This window comes from Salmo salar, chromosome ssa04 (genome assembly GCF_905237065.1).
Source record: "Salmo salar chromosome ssa04, Ssal_v3.1, whole genome shotgun sequence".
Taxonomy (NCBI): Eukaryota; Metazoa; Chordata; class Actinopteri; order Salmoniformes; family Salmonidae; genus Salmo; species Salmo salar.
In genome coordinates, this window is record NC_059445.1 from 64,333,468 (window position 1) to 64,355,383 (window position 21,916).

Sequence of the window (21,916 nt, forward strand, 5' to 3'; positions counted from 1 at the left end):
CTCCTGTCTGCTCCATGTGTTGTATAGCAAGGCGGATGTTGTGGCTGGATTTGCTTTGTTATCACAGGTTTCTGAGCAAATCTGTCAGGAGACTGCAAGGCATAGATTCTCTACACACAAATGAGAAGCATTATCAGTTGTGTGTTGTGTTACTCCATATAGTCAATGCTCTGAATGGGCTAGAGGTCGACTGATTAATCGGAATGGCCGATTAATTAGGGCCGATTTCAAGTTTTCATAACAATCAGAAATCGCTATTTTTGGACGCTGATTTATTTTTTTTTTTGTAAAATCTTTTTTTTTTTTTTGACCTTTATTTAACTAGGCAAGTCAGTTAAGAACACATTCTTATTTTCAATGACGGCCTAGGAACGGTGGGTTAACTGCCTTGTTCAGGGGCAGAACGACAGATTTTTACCTTGTCAGCTCAGGGATTCAATCTTGCAACCTTACGGTTAACTTGTCCAACGCTCTAACCACCTGCTTTACATTGCACTCCACGAGGTTACGCGAATGCAGTAAGAAGCTAAGGTAAGTTGCTAGCTAGCATTAAACTTATCTTATAAAAAACAATCAATCAATCATAATCACTAGTTAACTACACATGGTTGATGATATTACTAGTTTATCTAGCCTGTCCTGCGTTGCATATAATCGCTTAGGTAGACGTTGCTCCAACCATAAACATCAATGTCTTTCTTAAAATCAATACACAAGTATATATTTTTAAACCAGGTGAAATTGTGTCATTTTGCGTTCATCGCGCGCAGAGTCAGTGTATATGCAACAGTTTGGGTCGCCTGACTCGTTGCGAACTAAATTTGCCAGAATTTTACGTAATTATGACATAACATTGAAGATTGTGCAATGTAACAGGAATAACGTTTTGTTTTCGAGATGATAGTTTCCGGATTCGACCATATTAATGACTTAAGGGTCGTATTTCTGTGTGTTATTGTAACGGCTGTCTTCGTCGTCAGATGAAGTCATCGTCTGAAAAGTCATCGTCTGAAAAGATGGACGAATACGCAGCGGAGGATGTGTTCATCATTAGAATTTTAATAGAACAACGTGAACACTACAAAAAACAAGAAAACTGACAGCCAAACAGTCCTGCAAAACACTAACAGAAACACAATTACCCAACAAAACCCAAAGGAAAAACATGATCCTTATGTGTGACTCCCAATCAGCAACAACTGGCGGGCGGCGATGGCAGCGCCCGGCTGGCGGGCGGCGATGGCCGCGCCCGGCTGGCGGGCGGCGATGGCTGCGCCCGGCTGGCGGGCGTCCCTGGCTGCGCCCGGCTGGCGGGCGTCCCTGGCGGCTCCGGCAGCACTGACCCAGGATTCACCAGGATGAGGAGACATGTTAGAGGCCTGGCCCTAGGCGTAGGCACAGGACTCACCGGGCTGGTGGGCGGCTCTGACTGCTCTGGACAGGCGGGCGGCTCTGGCGGCTCCGGACAGGCGGGCGGCTCTGGCGGCTCCGGACAGGCGGGCGGCTCTGGCGGCCCCTGACTGGCGGGCAGCTCTGGCGGCCCCGGACTGGCGGGCAGCTCTGGCGGCTCCGGACTGGCGGGCAGCTCTGGCGGCTCCGGACTGGCGGGCAGCTCTGGCGGCTCCGGACTGGCGGGCAGCTCTGGCGGCTCCGGACTGGCGGGCAGCTCTGGACTGGCGGGCAGCTCAGGCGGCTCCGGACTGGCGAGACCCACTGGAGGCCTAGTCCTGGGAGGTGGCACAGGACGGACCAGGATGTGGAGGCCCACTGGAGGCCTAGTCCTGGGAGGTGGCACAGGACGGACCAGGATGGGGAGACCCACTGGTGGCCTGGTCCTAGGAGGAGGCACAGGACGGACCAGGATGGGGAGACCCACTGGAGGCCTGGACCGAGGAGGAGGCACAGGATAAACCGGGCTGTGGGGGAGCACTGGAGTTCTGGTATGTACGCTCGACATGCTTACTCCAGGCTGAATGCCCACTTTGGCCCGGCACGGGCGGAGCGCAGGCATTGAGCGAACTGGACCCTCCCAGCGCCCTGGAGACACAGTGCGCAGAGCCGGTGCAGGATAACCTGGACCGAAAAGGCGCACTGGAGACCAGACGCGCTGAGCTGGCACAATCCGTCCTGGCTCGATGCCTGCACTCGCATGGCACTTGCGGGGGGCTGGCCTATAGCGCACCGGGCTTTGCACGCGTACTGGGGACACCGTGCGCTTTACCGCGCTGCCTCCTGTAAGCACGGGGAGTTGGCTCAGGTCTACCGCCTGACTCCGCCAATCTCCCCGTGTGCCCCTCCCCAATTTTTTGGGGGGCTGCCTCTCGTGTCTGCTGCGCTCCCTTTCTTCATACCAGCGCCTCTCAGCTCTCGCCGCCTCGATCTCCCACTATGGGCGGCGATAATCCCCAGCTTGAGCCCATGGTCCTTTACCGTCCAGGATTTCCTCCCAAGTCCATGAATCCTGAACGCTCCTCTCCTGGCGCTTCTCCTTCCTCCGCTGCTTGGTCCGTTGTTGGTGGGTAATTCTGTAACTGCTGTCTTCGTTGTCAGATGAAACAGAGAAGTCATCGTCTGAAAAGGTGGACCAATACGCAGCGGAGGATGTGTCCATCATTAGAATTGTAATAGAACAACGTGAACACTATACAAAAAAACAAGAAAACTGACAGCCAAACAGTCCTGTCAGGTGCAAAACACTAACAGAAACACAATTACCCAACAAAACCAAAAGGAAAAACATGCTCCTTATGTGTGACTCCCAATCAGCAACAACGAACTTCAGCTGTGCCTGATCGGGAGCCACACACGGCCCAAAACAAAGAAATACAAAAACATAGAACGCCCACCCATGTAACACCCTGGCCTAACCAAAATAAAGAACAAAAAACCCCTCTCTATGGCCAGGGCGTTACAGTTATGTTAAATCTATTAAGTCTATGATTTGATAGAGCAGTCTGCTCTGAGCGGTGGTAGGCAGCAGCAGGCTCGTAAGCATTCATTCAAAATAGCACTTTCGTGCGTTTTGCCAGCAGCTCTTCGCAATGCTTCAAGCATTGCGCAGTTTATGACTTCAAGCCTGTCAACTCCCAAGATTAGGCTGGTGTAACAGATATGAAATGGCCAGCTAGTTAGCCGGGTGCGCGCTAATAGCGTTTCAAACGTCACTCGCTCTGAGACTTGGAGTAGTTGTTTCCCCTTCCTCTACGTGGGTAACGCTGCTTCGAGGGTGGCTGTTGTCGATGTGTTCCTGGTTCAAGCCCAGGTAGGAGCGAGGAGAGGGACGGAAGCTATACTGTTACACTGGCAAGACTAAAGTGCTTATAAGAACATCCAATAGTCAAAGGTATATGAAATACAAATCGTATAGAGAGAAATAGTCCTATAATTCCTATAATATCTGCTACCTAAAACATCTTACCTGGGAATATTGAAGACTCATGTTAAAAGGAACCACCAGCTTTCATATGTTCTCATGTTCTGAGCAAGGAACTTAAACGTTAGCTTTTTACATTATACATTTGCATTATTTAAACCAAATTGAACATGTTTCATTATTTATTTGAGGCTAAATTGATTTTATTGATGTATTATATTACGTTAAAATAAGTGTTCATTCAGTATTGTTGTAATTGTCATTATTACAAATAAATAAATAATAATAAAAAAACGGCCGATTAATCGGCTTTTTTGGCCCTCCAATAATCAGTATCGGTATCGGCGTTGAAAAATCATAATCGGTCGACCTCTAGAATGGGCCAATAAACGTCTGCACAGAAAGAGAAGACAAAGGACCCTCACAAACATCAATAAACAAAGCTCTACTACAATATGGTAGGCTATACTGTACCTTCTCAGCAGTGAGGCAATTGGGAAACACAAGACTAGAATAGAGTAGAATAAAACAGGTTTTTGTTAGACTAGAATTCCACTGTTGGTTCTCAACATTTGTTTGAAGCATCAAAGAACTACTAGAGGAGCTATACATGAAGGATGTCCCGAAGAGAAAAGCCAGTTCCTTATTTCTTAGTATGGAGGGGGTTTAAGTGCAACCAAAGAAACGGGGAAGAAGCTTTGACATGTTAGCTCTTTGACATCAAACGCAGAGGAAGATAAAAGAGTTTCCATTCATCCTACAACACAGACATTAAATATTTCACTGTTCCTCTGCCGCATCTGCATGACTGCACTTCCAGTCTGATTCATAGGCACAGAGCTCCAAAAAAGTAACAAAAAAAGTGTACGCTCTCAGATCTCTCAATTGAAAGGATAGTTCACCAAATCTGACAACTTTGATTTTGGGTGACTACACCTTTAAAAGGCTATCACTATGCTCATAACTCTTTGAGTGTGGTACAGTCTCAAAGTGTGCTGCTATAACGTTTTCATAACTACTAAGCAGCAGACGAGGAAGGAAGGAATCATTTGTTTGAATGAGAGGGGTGATTTAACTGGTTTGTTGAGTCTGCCTGCATGGGCAGTGAGTATTGGTCCCTTCCACTTTAGCGTGACGGTGCTGAGAAACCTCCCACCCGGTGCGAGGCGTCATGTTCTGATGATGTGGCAGCACTACTCCAAAGACACTCCAACACCATTACTTTTCATTCCTCTTCTTTCTTTCCATCCTTCCTTTCAAGTTGTTCTACATGTTTTAACTGAATGTTGTTTTATGCAGTTGGTTTATTTGAATTTTAAAAGCTCCTCATGTGTCACCTTGTCTCTATTATAAGATGCAAATAAAGTTGGTTATTATCATCATTGTGAATTCCCTAGTCTTTATACTTTTTTCTCCTTTTGCATCATAGTTGCAAGGAGCATAATGCAGAGTTTTGGGCCTTTTCTCCTCCAGTCTGGGCTGTTTCTTTAATCCTAAGCAGTGGCTAGGGGTCATGTGTTAATCTGTTCAGAGCACGAAGAGGAGACAGAAAAATATGTGTTTTTTTCAGAGACCTTTGAGAGAGAGAACTAGAGATTAAATGAATGCAGCAGACAGAGAGAGACAAATAGAACGAGATAGAGAGCGAAAGAGTGGGAGAGCGGGAGAGAGGAAAGATATAGAGAAGCTGTGCAGCTTATATGCACTGCAGACCTCTGCAGCAAAGGAGGGATGGGGGATGAGAGGGGGGAGCTGGAGGAGCTATTTGAGGGGGTCTAGGGACCAAGCCTTGGAGATCTGAACCCCCCCCCATCCCATTCAAATCAAAAGCTTGGGAGGAAAAAATCCCCAACTCTCTACACAGAGAAGCTAGCCCATGACATCATTCCCACCAACCCCTCTCCCCTTCCCCCTTTCAACACTTAGCTCACACCTTGGTTGACAGGATGCGTGAGGGTGTGAGGGCGAGGAATATCACAGGAACTTGAACAGCAGCATCTACATCAGCATCACAACGGACTCAACCATAGCCCAACCGATTACCACTCAATGCTATGGATGCTAACCTGGCTCTAACCTACTCAGTTACTCAGCGCTACTGAAGCTAACCGCTAATTAGCAACTTCCCCAAATAGCCTCCTGACAACAGAGTTGTAATGTAATGTAAATGTAAAATGTAATGTAACAGAGACCACCAGCGCACAACAGGCAGCGGCTGCCGCATTATCAGTATGTGCCGGCTCCAAACCCGAGAGAGTTCTGGCAGCACAAGGCACCATAAATACATTCATGGCGTTACGTAAGGCATTTTCTGTGTTATTTGAAGGCATAAGGAAGGCAGTCACGATGTTGGAAGGTATGGTAATGAGCTCTGAGGGGTATCTCCTCAAACATGAAAAAAAAAACAGAGCTGTCGGCCCGGTGCCGGTTCAAGGGCTTGGAGTTGATTCCATTTACCTACTTGAAGATTGAAGTCTCCATCTAGTCCCGATGATTGCAGTACCAAACATGGGACTCGACAAAGCTGCGCGATAGTGTGTGCGTAGATTACACAACTCCTTTTGGGTTGGTTAGTCTCTCGTATTGTATCTTCCTTGAGATATTTTGCACTTCAAGAAACAGGAAATGCAGGGTAGCAGTGTAGCAAAATAGTTGAACCAACTACCAAATTTCACGTGATCTTCACCAATGTCATGGAGCCACTCTTAACTATCCACATCTTGAGAAAACCTTGGGAGCTTGGATATCCATACATTCCAACTGCAAATTCTAAGATTGCATTAGATTTCCAAACCCCACATGGATATTTATGACTTTTCCATTGCTACAGTGGGTTGGCGTTTAAGAGGTGGCTCCACGTACACAAATAGTCCTGCAGGCACTGCAAACACACACTGGCGCGTGCGTACACACACATTCACAGACAGACACAAACATGAACACATGCGCATAAGCACACACACGCAGGCACACACACACACACACACACACACTGGCTGGCTACAGTGAGTTCCGGTTAGGGCAGTGTCCACATTTCATCCATTGATCTGATCTTGAAACTAATCTTACTGATCAGGGTCAGGAGGAGTTGATGCTGAGGTAAGCTTTTCTTTAGACAAACACAGAATTCAAGGACAACAACATAATAATCAAGGGCCCTGTTCTGTCTAAACTAGTTACCTGGATCAGTTAAAAATACTACTCTTCCAGCACACTGAGGAGGCATGATTGAACTCTGGCAGCTTTTTGTTTCACACGTGGGACACTTTATTGAGCACACAAATCATCAAAATGCATTCGGGCAGTGACAACAAGGTTTTTACATGGTAGCTGGGTTGCTGAAATACAGTGATTCAGAAAGTATTCACTCCCCTTGACTTTTCACACATTATGTTGAGAGACAGCCTGAATTAAAATTTGATAAAATATAGTTTTTTTGTCACTGGCCTACACACAATACCCCGGAATTATGTTTTTAGAAAGATTTAGAAATTAATAAAAAATGAAAAGCTGAAGTGTCTTGAGTCAGTAAGCATTCAACCCATTTGTTATGGCAAGCCTAAATAAGTCCAGGAGTAAAAATCTGCTTAACAAGTCACATAATAAGTTGCATGGACTCACTCTGTGTGCAATAATAGTGTTAAACATGATTTTTTAATGACTACCTCATCTCTGTACCCCACACATACAATTATCTGTAGCGTCCCTCAGTACAGTAATGAATTTCAAACACAGATTCAACCACAAAGACCAGGGAGGTTTTCAAATGCCTTGCAATGAAAGGCACCTATTGGTAGATGGATAAACAATTTTAAAAAGCAAACATTGAATATCCCTTTGAACATGGTGAAGTTATTCATTACCCTTTGAATGCTGTATCAGTACACCTGTCACTAAAACTCAGTTGCCGGAGGGGAAAGAAACCGCTCAGGGATTTCACCATGAGGCCATGAACTTTAAAACAGTTACAGATAGGAAAAAACTGAGGATGGATCAACAACATTGTAGTTACTCCACAATACTTAGGAAGTTTGTACAGAATAAAAATATTCCAAAACATGCATACTGTTTGCAAAAATGCCAAAAATGTGGCAAAGAAATGCACTTTATGTGACATTATGCCTTGAATCTATTCTTCCGCGTCCAGAAACCTGCTCCTTTTACTCTCTGTTCCGAACGCACTAGACGATCAGTTCTTTTAGCCTTTAGCCATACTCTTATCCTAGTCCTACTTTGTTCCTTTGGTGATGTAGACGTTAACCCAGGCCCTGCAGCCCCCAGCATCACTCCCATTCCCCAGGCGCTCTCATTTGTTGACTTCTATAACCGTAAAAGCATTGGTTTCATGCATGTTAACATTCGAAGCCTCCTCCCTAAGTTTGTTTTATTCACTGCTTTAGCACACTCCGCCAACCCGGATGTCCTAGTCGTGTCTGAATCCTGGCTTAGGAAGGCCACCAAAAATCCAGAAATTTCCATCCCTAACTATAACATTTTCCGACAAGACAGAACTGCCAAAGGGGGCGGAGTTGCAATCTACTGCAGAGATAGCCTGCAGAGTTCTGTCATACTATCCAGGTCTGTGCCCAAACAAATCAAGCTTCTACTTTTAAAAATCCCCCTTTCCAGAAACAAGACTCTTACCGTTGCTGCTTGTTATAGAGCCCCCTCGGCCCCCAGTTGTGCCCTGGACACCATATGTGAATTGATCGCCCCCCATCTATCTTCAGAGTTCGTACTGTTAGGTGACCTAAACTGGGACATGCTTAACACCCCGGCCATCCTACAAGTGAAGCTAGATGCCCTCAATCTCACACAAATCATCAAGGAACCTACCAGGTACAACCCAAAATCCGTAACCATGGGCACCCTCTTAGATATCATCCTGACCAACCTGCCCTCTAAATACACCTCTACTGTCTTTAACCAGGATCTCAGCGATCACTGCCTCATTGCCTGCGTGCGTACCGGGCCCGTGGTCAAACGACCACCCCTCATCACTATCAAACACTCCCTAAAACACTTCAGCGAGCAGCCCTTTCTAATTGACCTGGCCCGGGTATCCTGGAAGGATATTGACCTCAACCCGTCAATAGAAGATGCCTGGTTGCTCTTCAAAAGTGCTTTCCTCTCCATCATAAATAAGCATGCCCCATTCAAAAAATGTAGAACTAAGAACAGATATAGCCCGTGGTTCACCCCAGACTTGACTGCCCTTGACCAGCACAAAAACATCTTGTGGCGTTCTACATTAGCATCGAATAGCCCCCGCGATATGCAACTTTTCAGGGAAGTCAGGAACCAGTCAGTTAGGAAAGCTAAGGCTAGCTTTTTCAAACAGAAATTTGCTTCCTGTAGCACTAATTCCAGTTTTGGGACACTGTATAGTCCATGGGGAATAAGAGCACCTCCTCCCAGCTACCCACTGCACTGAGGATAGGAAACACTGTCACCACCGATAAATCTACGATAATTGATCATTTCAATCTCTTTCATGTCGTCTGAGATCCCCAAAGATTGTAAGCTGCCACGGTCATCCCCTTCTTCAAAAGGGGGAGACACTCTAGACCCAAACTGTTACAGACCTATATCCATCCTGCCCTGCCTTTCTAAAATCTTCGAAAGCCAAGTTAATAAACAGATCACTGACCATTTCGAATCCCACCGTACCTTCTCAACTATGCAATCTGGTTTCCGAGCTGGTCAAGGGTGCACCTCAGCCACGATCAAGGTCGTAAACGATATCATAACCGCCATCGATAAAAGACAGTACTGTACAGCCGTCTTCATCAACCTGGCCAAGGCTTTCGACTTTGTCAATTACCGCATTCTTATCGGCAGACTCAATAGCCTTGGCTTCTCAAATGACTGCCTCGCCTGGTTCACCAACTACTTCTCAGACAGAGTTCAGTGTGTCAAATCGGAGGGCCTGTTGTCCAGACCTCTGGCAGTCTCTATGGGGGTGCCACAGGGTTCAATTCTCGGGCCAACACTTTTCTCTGTATATATCAATAATGTCGCTCTAGCTGCTGGTGATTCTCTGATCCACCTCTACGCGGACGACACCATTCTGTATACATCTGGCCCTTCTTTGGACACTGTGCTAACAAACCTCTAAACGAGCTTCAACGCCATACAACACTCCTTCAGTGGCCTCCAACTGCTTTTAAATGCTAGCAAAACTAAGTGCATGCTCTTCAACCGATTGGTTAGCATCACTACTCTGGACAGTTCTGACCTAGAATATGTGCACAACTACAAATACCTAGGTGTCTGGTTAGACTGTAAACTCTCCTTCCAGACTCCAATCCAAAATTAAATTTAGAATCGGCTTCCTATTTCGCAACAAAGCCTCCTTCACTCATGCTGCCAAACATACCCTCGTAAAACTGACTATCCTACCGATCCTTGACTTCGGCGATGTCATTTACAAAATTGCCCTCAATACTCTACTCAGCAAACTGGATGTAGTCTATCACAGTGCCATCCGTTTTGTCACCAAAGCCCCATACACTACCCACCATTGTGACCTGTATGTTCTCGTTGGCTGGCCCTCACTACATATCCGTCGCCAAACCCACTGGCTCCAGGTCATCTATAAGTCTTTGCTAGGTAAAGCACCACCTTATCTCAGCTCACTGGTCACCATAGCAACACCCACCCGTAGCACGCGCTCCAGCAGGTACATTGCACTGGTCATCCCCAAAGCCAACACTTCCTTTGGCCGCCTTTCCTTCCAGTTCTCTGCTGCCAATGACTGGGACGAAGGAAAGCACTTTTGAAGAGCAACGTTAGAGAGGGAGATATCCTAGCCACCGTGCTTGCTGTTTGGGGTTTTAGGCTGGGTTTCTGTATAGCACTTTGTGACATCGGCTGATGTAAAAAGGGCTTTATAAATACATTTGATTGATTGATTGATTGATATTCACATTTCAGCAGGACAATAACCGTAAACACAAGGCCAAATATACACTAGAGTTGCTTACCAAGACGACATTGAATGTTCCTGAGTGGCCTAGTTACAGTTTGGAGTTAAATTGGCTTGAAAATCTTTTGCAAAACTTGAAAATGTCTATCTAGCAATGATCAACAACCAACTTGACAGAGTTTGAATAATTTTTAATAGAATAATATGCAAATATTGTACAATCCAGGTGTGCAAAGCTCTTAGAGACTTATCCAGATAGGCTCACAGCTGTAATCGCTGCCAAAGGTAATGCTAACATGTATTGACTCAGGGGTGTGAATACTTACAGAAATATATAATTTACGTATTTCTAAAAACATGTTTCCGCTTCGTCATTTTGGGGTATTGTGTGTAGATGGGTGAGAAAAAATGATATTGAATCCATTTGACGAAGCCAAACTGACTTGCTATGTTGATAACTAAGGTCTCATTATAGGACATTCAACCCAACCACAGCAGTAAGGGCTGGGGTGTCTAGTCAGCAGACAGCTGCTGCAATGAATCCATTTCAGTTAGTCTAGCAGAGGCGTGACAGTTGGACAGTGGTAGAGCGGGGGGGCCTGGGGCCTAAATGACTGGCTCCTCTCCAGAGCTCTGGGTAAGTCATACAACGCTGATGACACTGAGCTAATGTGCTGTGACCAGGGACCGGGGGAGTCTGCGTGTCTGTCTGAGGTGTCTGTTAACACTGCGACAGGTGTCTGTGTGTGTGTGGAGGGGTGGGCGTGCAATTGTGTGTATGAGAGAGTGATGAACTGTGTGCGTGTGTGCCTGTGACGTCCACCTAACTCACCGTTTACTGTGAGGTGCACCCAGCTGCCGTTGTGAAAAGTGTTGTACTGCTGCTCCAACATCAGGACCTTACACTCATACCAGCCCTGGTCGTCTGAACGCACCTTCTCAATCCGCAGAGAAGATTTGCCGTGCAGACTGGCTCGGCCTGGGGGAGGGATAGGAAGGAAGGGGAGAGAGATTAATAACAGTGGTCAAACCAGGAAACATAGTATTCAGTACGCTATAATCCATAGTACACTCTTAGAAAAAAAAGGTGTTATCTCGAACCTAAAAGGATTCTGAGGCTGTCCCCATAGGATAACCCTTTGAAGAATCCTTTCTGGTTCCAGGTAGAACCCTTTTGGTTCCAAGTAGATCCGTTTGGGTTCCATGCAGAACCCTTTCCTCAGACGGTTCTACATGGAACCAAAGGGGGTTTTACCTGGAACCAAAAGGGGTTCTCCTATGAAAAACACTTTTGGAACCCTTTTTTCTAAGAGTGTATATAATCCTCCTTCTACTGTATCATATAGACCAGGTTTTCCGAACCACCGGGCCTCGGACCTGTACTTTTTTTTGTTCTTTCTTGGGCACGGGATGGGTATTCCATTAACTCCATTAACTTCCATTAGTCTGTGAGCCAGTCTGAGAGCCAGTAGCTCATATCTTACTCCCTGAAGCATTTTTGTGAAAAAAGTAATTGCCCACAACATATGCTGATTGGATGGACTGGACACGCATCAAGTCTCAAACATTATTACAGTAGCCACATAACACTGTACTTACAGGAGCAAGCTTACATGGACATAATATGCAATAATAATATCAATTTTAGCACATTGACTAACCACGATTTACATGAGAAGTTTGAACTGAAGTGAGGTGATTAAATAGCCTATGGTCAAATAACTACAGTAGGCTAATAACAAAAGCCCCTTGTTTCTTTAGCCAGCTAGCATCAGGGATAGCTCCCAAGGATCCAAGAATGGTGAGTTGAAATGGTTTTAGTATTCTCCCAAGTGACATTTGCTTGCTAAATAGCAATTCAATTTGCATGCCAAATGAAAATATATACTGTATACTGTTGTGCTCTACAAAATCTGAAGAAATACCGGTAAGTTGGATGTGCTTGTTTTATTTTGGGTGGCAGGCGTGCCGAGTGCCATTCCTAACTCTTCCAAACACCCTACCAGACGCATAGAAATGGAGCACAGAGACACGAGAGACTGCCAAATCTGAATCCATCATAACACTAAGACTACAGGGGTTGTGTAGCAGCCCAGTGTCACAGCAGCTTTCACTCTTTACAGGTCAAGCAGTGAAGGGGGGGGGGGATTTATGATTTTGCTCTTGGCAATCTGGCAACCCCTCATTACAGATGGCGGCCGACGATATGGGCTAAACAAAGGGCTTTGAAGGCACAACGGCCCACAACATCAACATTATCAAAGCCCTCCACAGCTCATTACACGCTCCCCAGAGTCAATGTTTTTGAGTGACTTCCGTTATGTAACATATGTTATATCAAATTAAGTAAGATGGCAAATAGAAAATAACTATTAATAGGACAACTGTGACTTTATTCCTAGCCTGTGTGCAAATGTGCAGGTCTGTTTCTATCCATCTGCTTTTGTCATCATAACACCATGTGTCTATCTGTACTCATCTCTGTCTATCAGTGTAAAGTGCCTTTAACTTTTTCCACATTTTGTTACGTTGCAGCCTTATTCTAAAATTGATTAAATAAATAAAAATCCTCAGCACTTGAAATTGAGCTCAGGTGAACCCTGTTTCCATTGATCATCCTTGAGATGTTTCTACAACTTGATTGGAGACCACCTGTGGTAAATTCAATTGATTGGACAAGATTTGGAAAGGCACACACCTGTCTATATAAGGTTACACAGTTGACAGTGCATGTCATAGCAAAAACCAAGCCATGAGGTCGAAGGAATTGTCCATAGAGCTGCGAGACAGGATTGTGTCGAGTCACAGATCTGGGGAAGGGTATCAAAACATTTCTGCAGCATTGAAGGTCCCCAAGAACTCAGTGGCATCCATCATTCTTAAATGGACGTTTGGAACCACCAAGACTCTTCCTAGAGCTGGCCGCACGGCCAAACTGAGAAATCGAGGGAGAAGCGCCTTGGTCAGGGAGGTGACCAAGAACCCGATGGTCTGACAGAGCTCCAGAGTTCCTCTGTGGAGATGGGAGTACCTTCCAGAAAGACAACCATCTCTGCAGCACTCCACCAATCAGGCCTTTATGGTAGAGTGCCCCTAAAAGGCCCCTAAAGGACTCTCAGGCCAAGAGAAACAAGATTAGGTAAATTTACTGAAGAAAATTTGTAGGCTTGCTTCAGCTGAATAATAAGATTTCTAGCCTACCATAGCTATTTCATATTTAATATATTAAATTAGTGAATTCTTTCAAAAGGCATAAAACCAAGACTGAACGCTTTGGCCTGAATGACAAGTGCAACGTCTGGAGGAAACCTGGCACCATCCCTACAGTGAAGCATGGTGGTGGCAGCATCATGCTATGGAGATGTTTTTCAGCGGCAGGGACTGGGAGACTAGTCAGGATTGAGGGAAAGATGAACGGAGCAAAGTACAGAGAGATCCTTGATGAAAACCTGCTCCAGAGCACTCAGGACCTCAGACTGGGGCGAAGGTTCACCTTCCGACAGGACAACGACCCTAAGCACACAGCCAAGACAACGCAGGAGTGGCTTCGGGACAAGTCTCTGAATGTCTTTGAGTGGCCTAGCAAGAGCCCGGACTTGAACCCGATCAAACATCTCTGAAGAGACCTGAAAATAGCTGTGCAGCGAAATTCCTATTCCAACCTGACAGAGCTTGAGATGGTGTACAGAGAAGAATGGGAAAAACTCCCCAAATACAGAGGTGCCAAGCATCATACCCCAGAATACTCGAAGCTGTAATCGCTGCCAAAGGTGCTTCAACAAAGTCCTGAGTAAAGGGTCTGAATACTTATGTAAATGTGATATTTCAGTTTTGCTTTGTCATTATGGGGTATTGTGTGTAGATTGAGGGAAAAAACTATTTAAACAATTTTAGAATAAGGTTGTAACCTAACAAAATGTGGAAAAAGTAAAGGGGTCTGAATACTGTCCGAAGGCACTGTACATGCAATTGTGTTCATATCTGTATATACTGTTTGTCTGAATGTCTATATCCGTGTTTCTTTATTTTTCTGTGTGTACCAATGCTTTATATATACACTAGATGACTGTGTTGAATCCATCGTGCCTCTATCTTGGCACTCCCCCACCCTTGTAAAAAAATATTTTGGAAGCTATAGAAATGCATTTATACATGTCTATATATATTTTTTTTTACACATTTATTATATTACAGACACCTTAATGCATACTTTGAAATTATATTATGTGAGCTAAGCATAAAAATTATACATAAAATTGTTAAATACATACATATGGAGGACTGATCCTACAACCGGTGGCTTCAAAGCCTCTCAATGGCCAATACATAGCACCAGTAATCCTGGTTTTATATTTATAATTGGTGTGTACAGGTAGGGCAGCAGCATGAAGCCTCAGGTCTAGAGTACCACTTAAGTCAGACCTCTTCTCTGAGCTAATGATGACACAAGTCCAGCTGTTACACTTGTCCCTCCTTTCCCGCTTCTCTCCTCTCATTCCTCAAATTACCTCATACCTGTCAGTGCATGTCAGACTGCCACACCTAGTGATTGTCATATCAAATCAAATGTGGTGATATCGCGAGAGGAGCCATCTACAATTCACGCCAGCTCCAATGCAAACCTGAGGATTCCTAATAAGTTCTGCTAAACTTTGACAGAAGGTCAATGTGGATGTTGTCGCTTTGAGGAACTTATGCAACTCTAGTCTTTTTTTGGGCCTTACTTGGAGATTCTCCTCATTGATATTGGAGTGTGGCTGTGGTTGCGGGTTGGCTCTCACACTGGAGCGAATATTGGAGATCAGTGTTAGAGATCTATACTTCAGAAGGATAACTGGGCCGCAGCGTGCCTGGCCAATAGAAAGGAAGGATAGCTTTAAAAGTCAGCTGTATTTTTATCTGGGTGATTAAGTGGGTATGGGAGAGAGGGGGGAAACTACGCGGACATGGAGGTTGAAGATAGTACCAAAGTTGTGGGACACGCTGGAAGTGTAGGTACAGGTAAATACAGTCCTCTCCTCGGTGGACTGGCCTGTATCTTTGCCACAGTTTATGTAACCATTACTGTGGCTCTTTTTGTTTGAAACAAGTGTAACACAATCTTTTGGTTTCAGAAAAAATGCCTGAACCAACGCTGAGTGCTTGTTTTTATAGAAACACAGGGCATAGGGAGAGAAATACGGTTTGGCTTGGTATTAGGGCAAGTGTAAGGAAAGTCATCAGTTTGGGGATCCCATTGATATTCTGAGAGACCAGGGACAATGTTTCTCTAAGGTTGCCATGTGCAATCTTCGACAGCAATGTTCTCAGGAAATGCAAGGGGATGAAGGTTGGAATATTCCATATGTTGGGTTATTTTGGGGGATCTGGTATGCCTGCTACATTGACCATCAGCAATGACAAAGGGACCCTGTAAAGTGATCTTAATCCATTTGCAGTCAAAGGTAGGCAGACAGTTTTTCTAGCACAGATTGGAATATGTTCCGGGATTCTTCCGATGGCATTCAGGAGTACACCACATCAGTCACTGGCTTCATAAATAAGTGCATTGATGACGTTGTCCCCACAGTGACCGTTAGTACATACCCAAACTAGAAGCCATGGTTTACAGGCAACATCCGCACTGAGCTAAAGGGTAGAGCTGCCGCTTTCAAGGAGTGGGACTTTAAACCTGTTGGGGCTAGGGGGCAGTATTTGCACGGCCGGATAAAAAACGTACCCGATTTAAACTGGTTACTACTCTTGTCCAGAAATGAGAATATGCATATAATTAGTAGATTTGGATAGAAAACACTCTAAAGTTTCTAAAACTGTTTGAATGGTGTCTGTGAGTATAACAGAACTCATATGGCAGGCCAAAACCTGAGAAGATTCCATACAGGAAGTGCCCTGTCTGACAATTTGTTGTCCTTCTGTTGCATCTCTATCGAAAATACAGCATCTCTGCTGTAACGTGACATTTTCTAAGGCTTCCATTGGTTCTCAGAAGGCGCCAGAAAGTGGAATGACGTCTCTCCAGTCTCTGGGCGAAAAACAGCAGGAGATTTTGTGAGTGGTCAGGCTGAGAACAGTCACACTGTTCATGTGAATTCTCAATTTTTTTCTTTCAGTCTTTGAATGAATACAACGTCGCCCGGTTGGAATATTATCGCTATTTTACGAGAAAAATAGCATAAAAATGTATTTTAAACAGCGTTTGACATGCTTCGAAGTACGGTAATGGAATATTTTGACATTTTTTTGTCACGAAATGCGCTTGCACGTCACCCTTCGGATACTGACCTGAACGCACGAACAAAACGGAGGTATTTGAATATAACTATGGATTATTTGGAACCAAAACAACATTTGCTGTTGAAGTAGAAGTCCTGGGAGTGCATTCTGACGAAGAACAGCAAAGGTAATCCAATTTTTCTTATAGTAAATCTGAGTTTGGTGAGGGCCAAACTTGGTGGGTGTCAAATTAGCGAGCCGTGATGGCCGGGCTATCTACTCAGAATATTGCAAAATGTGCTTTCGCCAAAAAGCTATTTTAAAATCGGACACCGCGATTGCATAAAGGAATTCTGTATCTATAATTCTTTAAATAATTGTTATGTATTTTGTGAATGTTAATCGTGAGTAATTTAGTAAATTCACCGGAAGTTTGCGGTGGGTATGCTAGGTTCTGAACATCACATGCTAATGTAAAAAGCTGTTTTTTGATATAAATATGAACTTGATTGAACAAAACATGCATGTATTGTATAACATAATGTCCTAGGAGTGTCATCTGATGAAGATCATCAAAGGTTAGTGCTGCATTTAGCTGTGGTTTTGGTTTTTGTGACATATATGCTTGCTTTGAAAATGTCTGTGTGATTATTTTTGGCAGGGTACTCTCCTGACATAATCTAATGTTTTGCTTTCGCTGTGAAGCCTTTTTGAAATCGGACAATGTGGTTAGATTAACGAGAGTCTTTAAAATGGTGTAAAATAGTCATATGTTTGAGAAATTGAAGTTATAGCAAACGTCCCACCTTGCCCAATCTTATAAGAAATCCTGCTATGCCCTCCAACGAACCATCAAACTGGCAAAGCGTCAATACAGGACTAAGATTTAATCGTACTACACCGGATCCGACGCTCGTCGGATGTGGCAGGGCTTGCAAACTATTATAGACTACAAAGGGAAGCACAGCCGAGAGCTGCCCAGTGACACGAGCCTACCAGACGAGCTAAATTACTTCTATGCTCGCTTCGAGGCAAGTAACACTGAAGTATGCATGAGAGCATCAGCTGTTCCGGACGACTGTGTGATCACACTCTCCGTAGCTGATGTGAGTAAGACCTTTAAACAGGTCAACATTCACAAGGTTGCAGGGCCAGACGGATTACCAGGACGTGTACTCCGTGCATGCGCTGACCAACTGGCAAGTGTCTTCACTGACATTTTCAACCTGTCCCTGACTGAGTCTGTAATACCAACATGTTTCAAACTGACCACCATAGTCCCTGTGCCCAAGAATACTAAGGTAACCTGCCTAAACAAATACCGACCCATAGCACTCACGTCTGTAGCCATGAAGTGCTTTGAAAGGCTGGTCATGGCTCACTTCAACACCATTATCCCAGAAACCCTATACCCACTCCAACTTGCATACCGCAACAACAGATCCACAGATTTTGCACTCAACACTGACCTTTCCCACCTGGACAAAAGAGACACCTATGTGAGATTGCTATTCATTGACTACAACACCATAGTGCCTTCAAAGCTCATCACTAAGCTAAGGACCCTGGGACTAAACACCTCCCTCTGCAACTGGATCCTGGACTTCCTGACAAGCCGCCCCCAAGTGGTAAGGGTAGGTAACAACACAGCCGCCACGCTGATCCTCAACACGGGGGCCCCTCAGGGGTGCGTGCACAGTCCCCTCCTGCACTCCCTGTTCACTCATGACTGCATGGCCAGGCACGACTCCAACACCATCATCAAGTTTGCCGATGACACAACAGTGATTGGCCTGATCACCAACAATGATGAGACAGCCTATAGGAAGGAGGTCAGAGACCTGGCCGTGTGGTGCCAGGACAACAACCTCTCCCTCAACATGATCAAGACAAAGGAGATGATTGTGGACTACAGGAAAAGGAGGACAGAGCACATAACCAAAAAACTATCATGGTCCAAACACACTAAGACAGTCGTGAAGAGGGCATGACAAAGCCTATTCCCCCTCAGGATACTGAAAAGATTTGGCAAGAGTCCTCAGATCCTCAAAAGGTTCTACAGCTGCACCATCGAGAGCATCCTGACTGGTTGCATAACTGCCTGGTATAGCAACTGCCTCCGACTGCAACGCAATACAGAGGGTAGTGCATACGGCCCAGTACATCACTGGGGCCAAGCTTCCCACCATCCAGGACCTCTATACCAGGTGGTGTCAGAGGAAGGCCCTAAAAATTGTCAAAGACCCTAGCCACCCTAGTCATAGACTGTTCTCTCTGCTACCGCACGGCAAGCAGTACCGGAGCCCCAAGTCTAGGTCCAAAAGGCTTCTTGGTCCAAAACAGCTTCTACCACCAAGCCATAAGACTCCTGAACAGCTAATCAAACGGCTACCCAGACCCCTCTTTTACGCTGCTGCTACTCTCTGTTTATTAATTCAATTCAAGGGGCTTTATTGGCATGGGAAACGTGTTAACATTGCCAAAGCAAGTGAGGTAGATAATATACAAAAGTGAAATAAACAATAAAAATTAACAGTAAACATTACACATACAGAAGTTTCAAAAGAATAAAGACATTACAAATGTCATATTATGTATATATACAGTGTTGTACCAATGTACAAATGGTTAAAGTACACAAGGGAAAATAAATAAGCATAAATATGGGTTGTATTTACAATGGTGTTTGTTCTGCACTGGTTGCCCTTTTCTTGTCACAAATCTTGCTGCTGTGATGGCACACTGTGGTATTTCACCCAGTAGATATGGGAGTTTATCAAAATTGGGTTTGTTTTCGAATTCTTTGTGGATCTGTGTAATCTGAGGGAAATATGTGTCTCTAATATGGTCATACATTGGGCAGGAGGTTAGGAAGTGCAGCTCAGTTTCCACCTCCTTTTGTGGGCAGTGTGCACATAGCCTGTCTTCTCTTGAGAGCCATGTCTGCCTATGGCGGCCTTTCTCAATAGCAAGGCTATGCTCACTGTCTGTACATAGTCAAAGCTTTCCTTAAGTTTGGGTCAGTCACAGTGGTCAGGTATTCTGCCACTGTGTACTCTCTGTTTAGGGCCAAAAAGCATTCTAGTTTGCTCTGTTTTTTTGTTAATTCTTTCCAATGTGTCAAGTAATTATCTTTTTGTTTTCTCATGATTTGGTTGGGTCTAATTGTGCTGCTGTCCTGGGACTCTGTGGGGTGTGTTTGTGAACAGAGCCCCAGCACCAGCTTGCTTAGGGGACTCTTCTCCAGGTTCATCTCTCTGTAGGTGATAGCTTTGTTATGGAAGGTTTGGAAATCGCTTCCTTTTAGGTGGTTGTAGAATTTAATGGCTCTTTTCTGGATTTTGATAATTAGTGGGTATCGGCCTAATTCTGCTCTGCATGCATTATTTGGTGTTCTACGTTGTACACGGAGGATATTTTTGCAGAATTCTGCATGCAGAGTCTCAATTTGGTGTTTGTCCCATTTTGTAAATTCTTGGTTGGTGAGTTATTATCTATGCACGGTCACTTTAACTCTACCTACATGTACATATTACCTCAATGACCTCGACTAACTGGTGTCCCCGCACATTGACTCTGTACCAGTACCCCTGTATATAGCCTCGCTATTGTTATTTTACTGCTGCTGTTAATTATTTGTTACTCTTATTTTCTAATTATTTAAAAAAAAATGGTACTTATCTATTTTTTACTTAACACGTTTTTCTTCTTAACTTCTTAAAGCATTGTTGGTTAAGGGCTTGTAAGTAAGCATTTCACTGTAAGGTCTACACTTGTTGTATTTGGCAAATATTTGACAAATACAATTTGATTTGATTTATCATATTCTCAGTCAAATACAGTCAAATGCAGACCCAAGTCAATGGTGTTTGAACTGAGGTCTCATTTAGGCCCAGAATGTGGTGTATGACAGACTCTTTGTAGCTCCTAATGGAACAAGCCAAACACCATAGATGAATGTTCCTCTCTCAGACAAAGTGGAAATGCCTTCCAGCCAATACACAAAGCCTTTTCATTGGCTTGGGGTGGCTAGACGGCACGACACCAAAACAAAGATGCACCCTGTTGGCACGACAGACGGAGGGCCGCCCTTTACCCAGAGGAAGCAGTGCCCCCTCAGTGTCCTCCATGGTGAAAAAAGCAGCAGTCCAATCTACAATGGGCACAACTCAGACCTCTGTGTGAATAAGAAGTGCTATTGATTCCTAGCCTTGACGCTGACCCTCATTCTGTTCCGGCGCTGTTCCATCCTCACTGTGTTCCATTGTAACTCACAGTAGAGGGAGGCAGAAGTCAGTTAGCGGCGACTAGAGCTTCGGATCCAGCAGTAGCATTAATTGAAAAGGGCCCCTGTTCAGTAGCTACTGCAGCGCAGCAGGGAACATTTGGCTGTAGTTTAAAGCACGGGTTGTCAATCTCTGAGGATTGTCAAATGTAATTTGTACCGGGGTGCGAGGAGCTGTCTAAAAACAGCAATGGGGAAGATTATAGAGGAGAAGCATAAATCCTTTGAAAGGTATTCCAACAAATAAAAAAAACGCCTACGATCTAGAGATAATGGCTGGAAGCTATTTTAGAAGATTTAAAATGTTCTACCACCTTCAATTATTTGTCTCTTGATGCACTAAAATACAGTCCATATGATTTGCGTCTTTGATCCAGTAAAATGTTTTTAATTACAATCAATTGGGGAATGTATCACTTCGATGCCATTTAGCCATATAATAATTCTGTTGACTATTGTTCTCTAAATGGTGATTTACACTGAACAAAATTATAAACACAACATGCAAAGTGTTGGTCCCATGTTTCATGAGCTGAAATAAAATATTAAAGAAATTGTCCATACTTCACCCATTGATGTAAGGGCTGTCGTCGTAAGAAAACCAAGGTGCAACGGAGGATGTGTATTCATTTGAAATATTTAATAAAAATGAACCACTACAAACAAAACACTCGATAGCAACGACAGCCCTTACAGAATCCCCCACCAACAACGGACCAAGCAGCGGAGGAAGGAGAAGCACAAGGAGCGACGGAACAATAATATGGACTATCGGGAGTCGTGGACCTGGGAGGAGATCAGAGCCGGAGTGGGCCCATGGAAGAAGGCAAAGGAGGACCGGGAAGATTACAGTGGAACGCCGATAGCGTTCCAACCGGAGAGGCAGCCCCAATAATTTTTTGGGGGGGGACACATGGACAGATCGGCGGAGCCGAGGATGGAACCAGAGCCAGTCGGGGTAAAATTGGAGGGGAGCAAAGCAGAGACTGTTAAGGAGTTGATGGGTAAATTGGAGGAGAAGAATATGAGAGAGCTATTGTGTTGGTGTATTAGGCACGGCATTCGCCCTGCAGAGCGTGTCCTAGAAATAATGTCACCTGAGTTAGTAATTCATACT

The 21,916-nt window shown here is 44.6% G+C and overlaps 1 protein-coding gene across 4 annotated transcripts in view; it reads right to left on the minus strand.

The window, feature by feature from the left end:
• Window positions 1–21,916, minus strand: part of LOC106603676 (protein turtle homolog B) — a 189,031-nt gene that overhangs the window by 112,978 nt on the left and 54,137 nt on the right. For all 4 annotated transcript variants that reach the window (XM_014197638.2, XM_014197640.2, XM_014197639.2 and 1 more), the window contains exon 3: window positions 11,134–11,280. In XM_014197638.2, coding sequence (XP_014053113.1) covers window positions 11,134–11,280 — 147 coding nt within the window. The remainder of the gene's footprint in view (window positions 1–11,133; window positions 11,281–21,916) is intronic.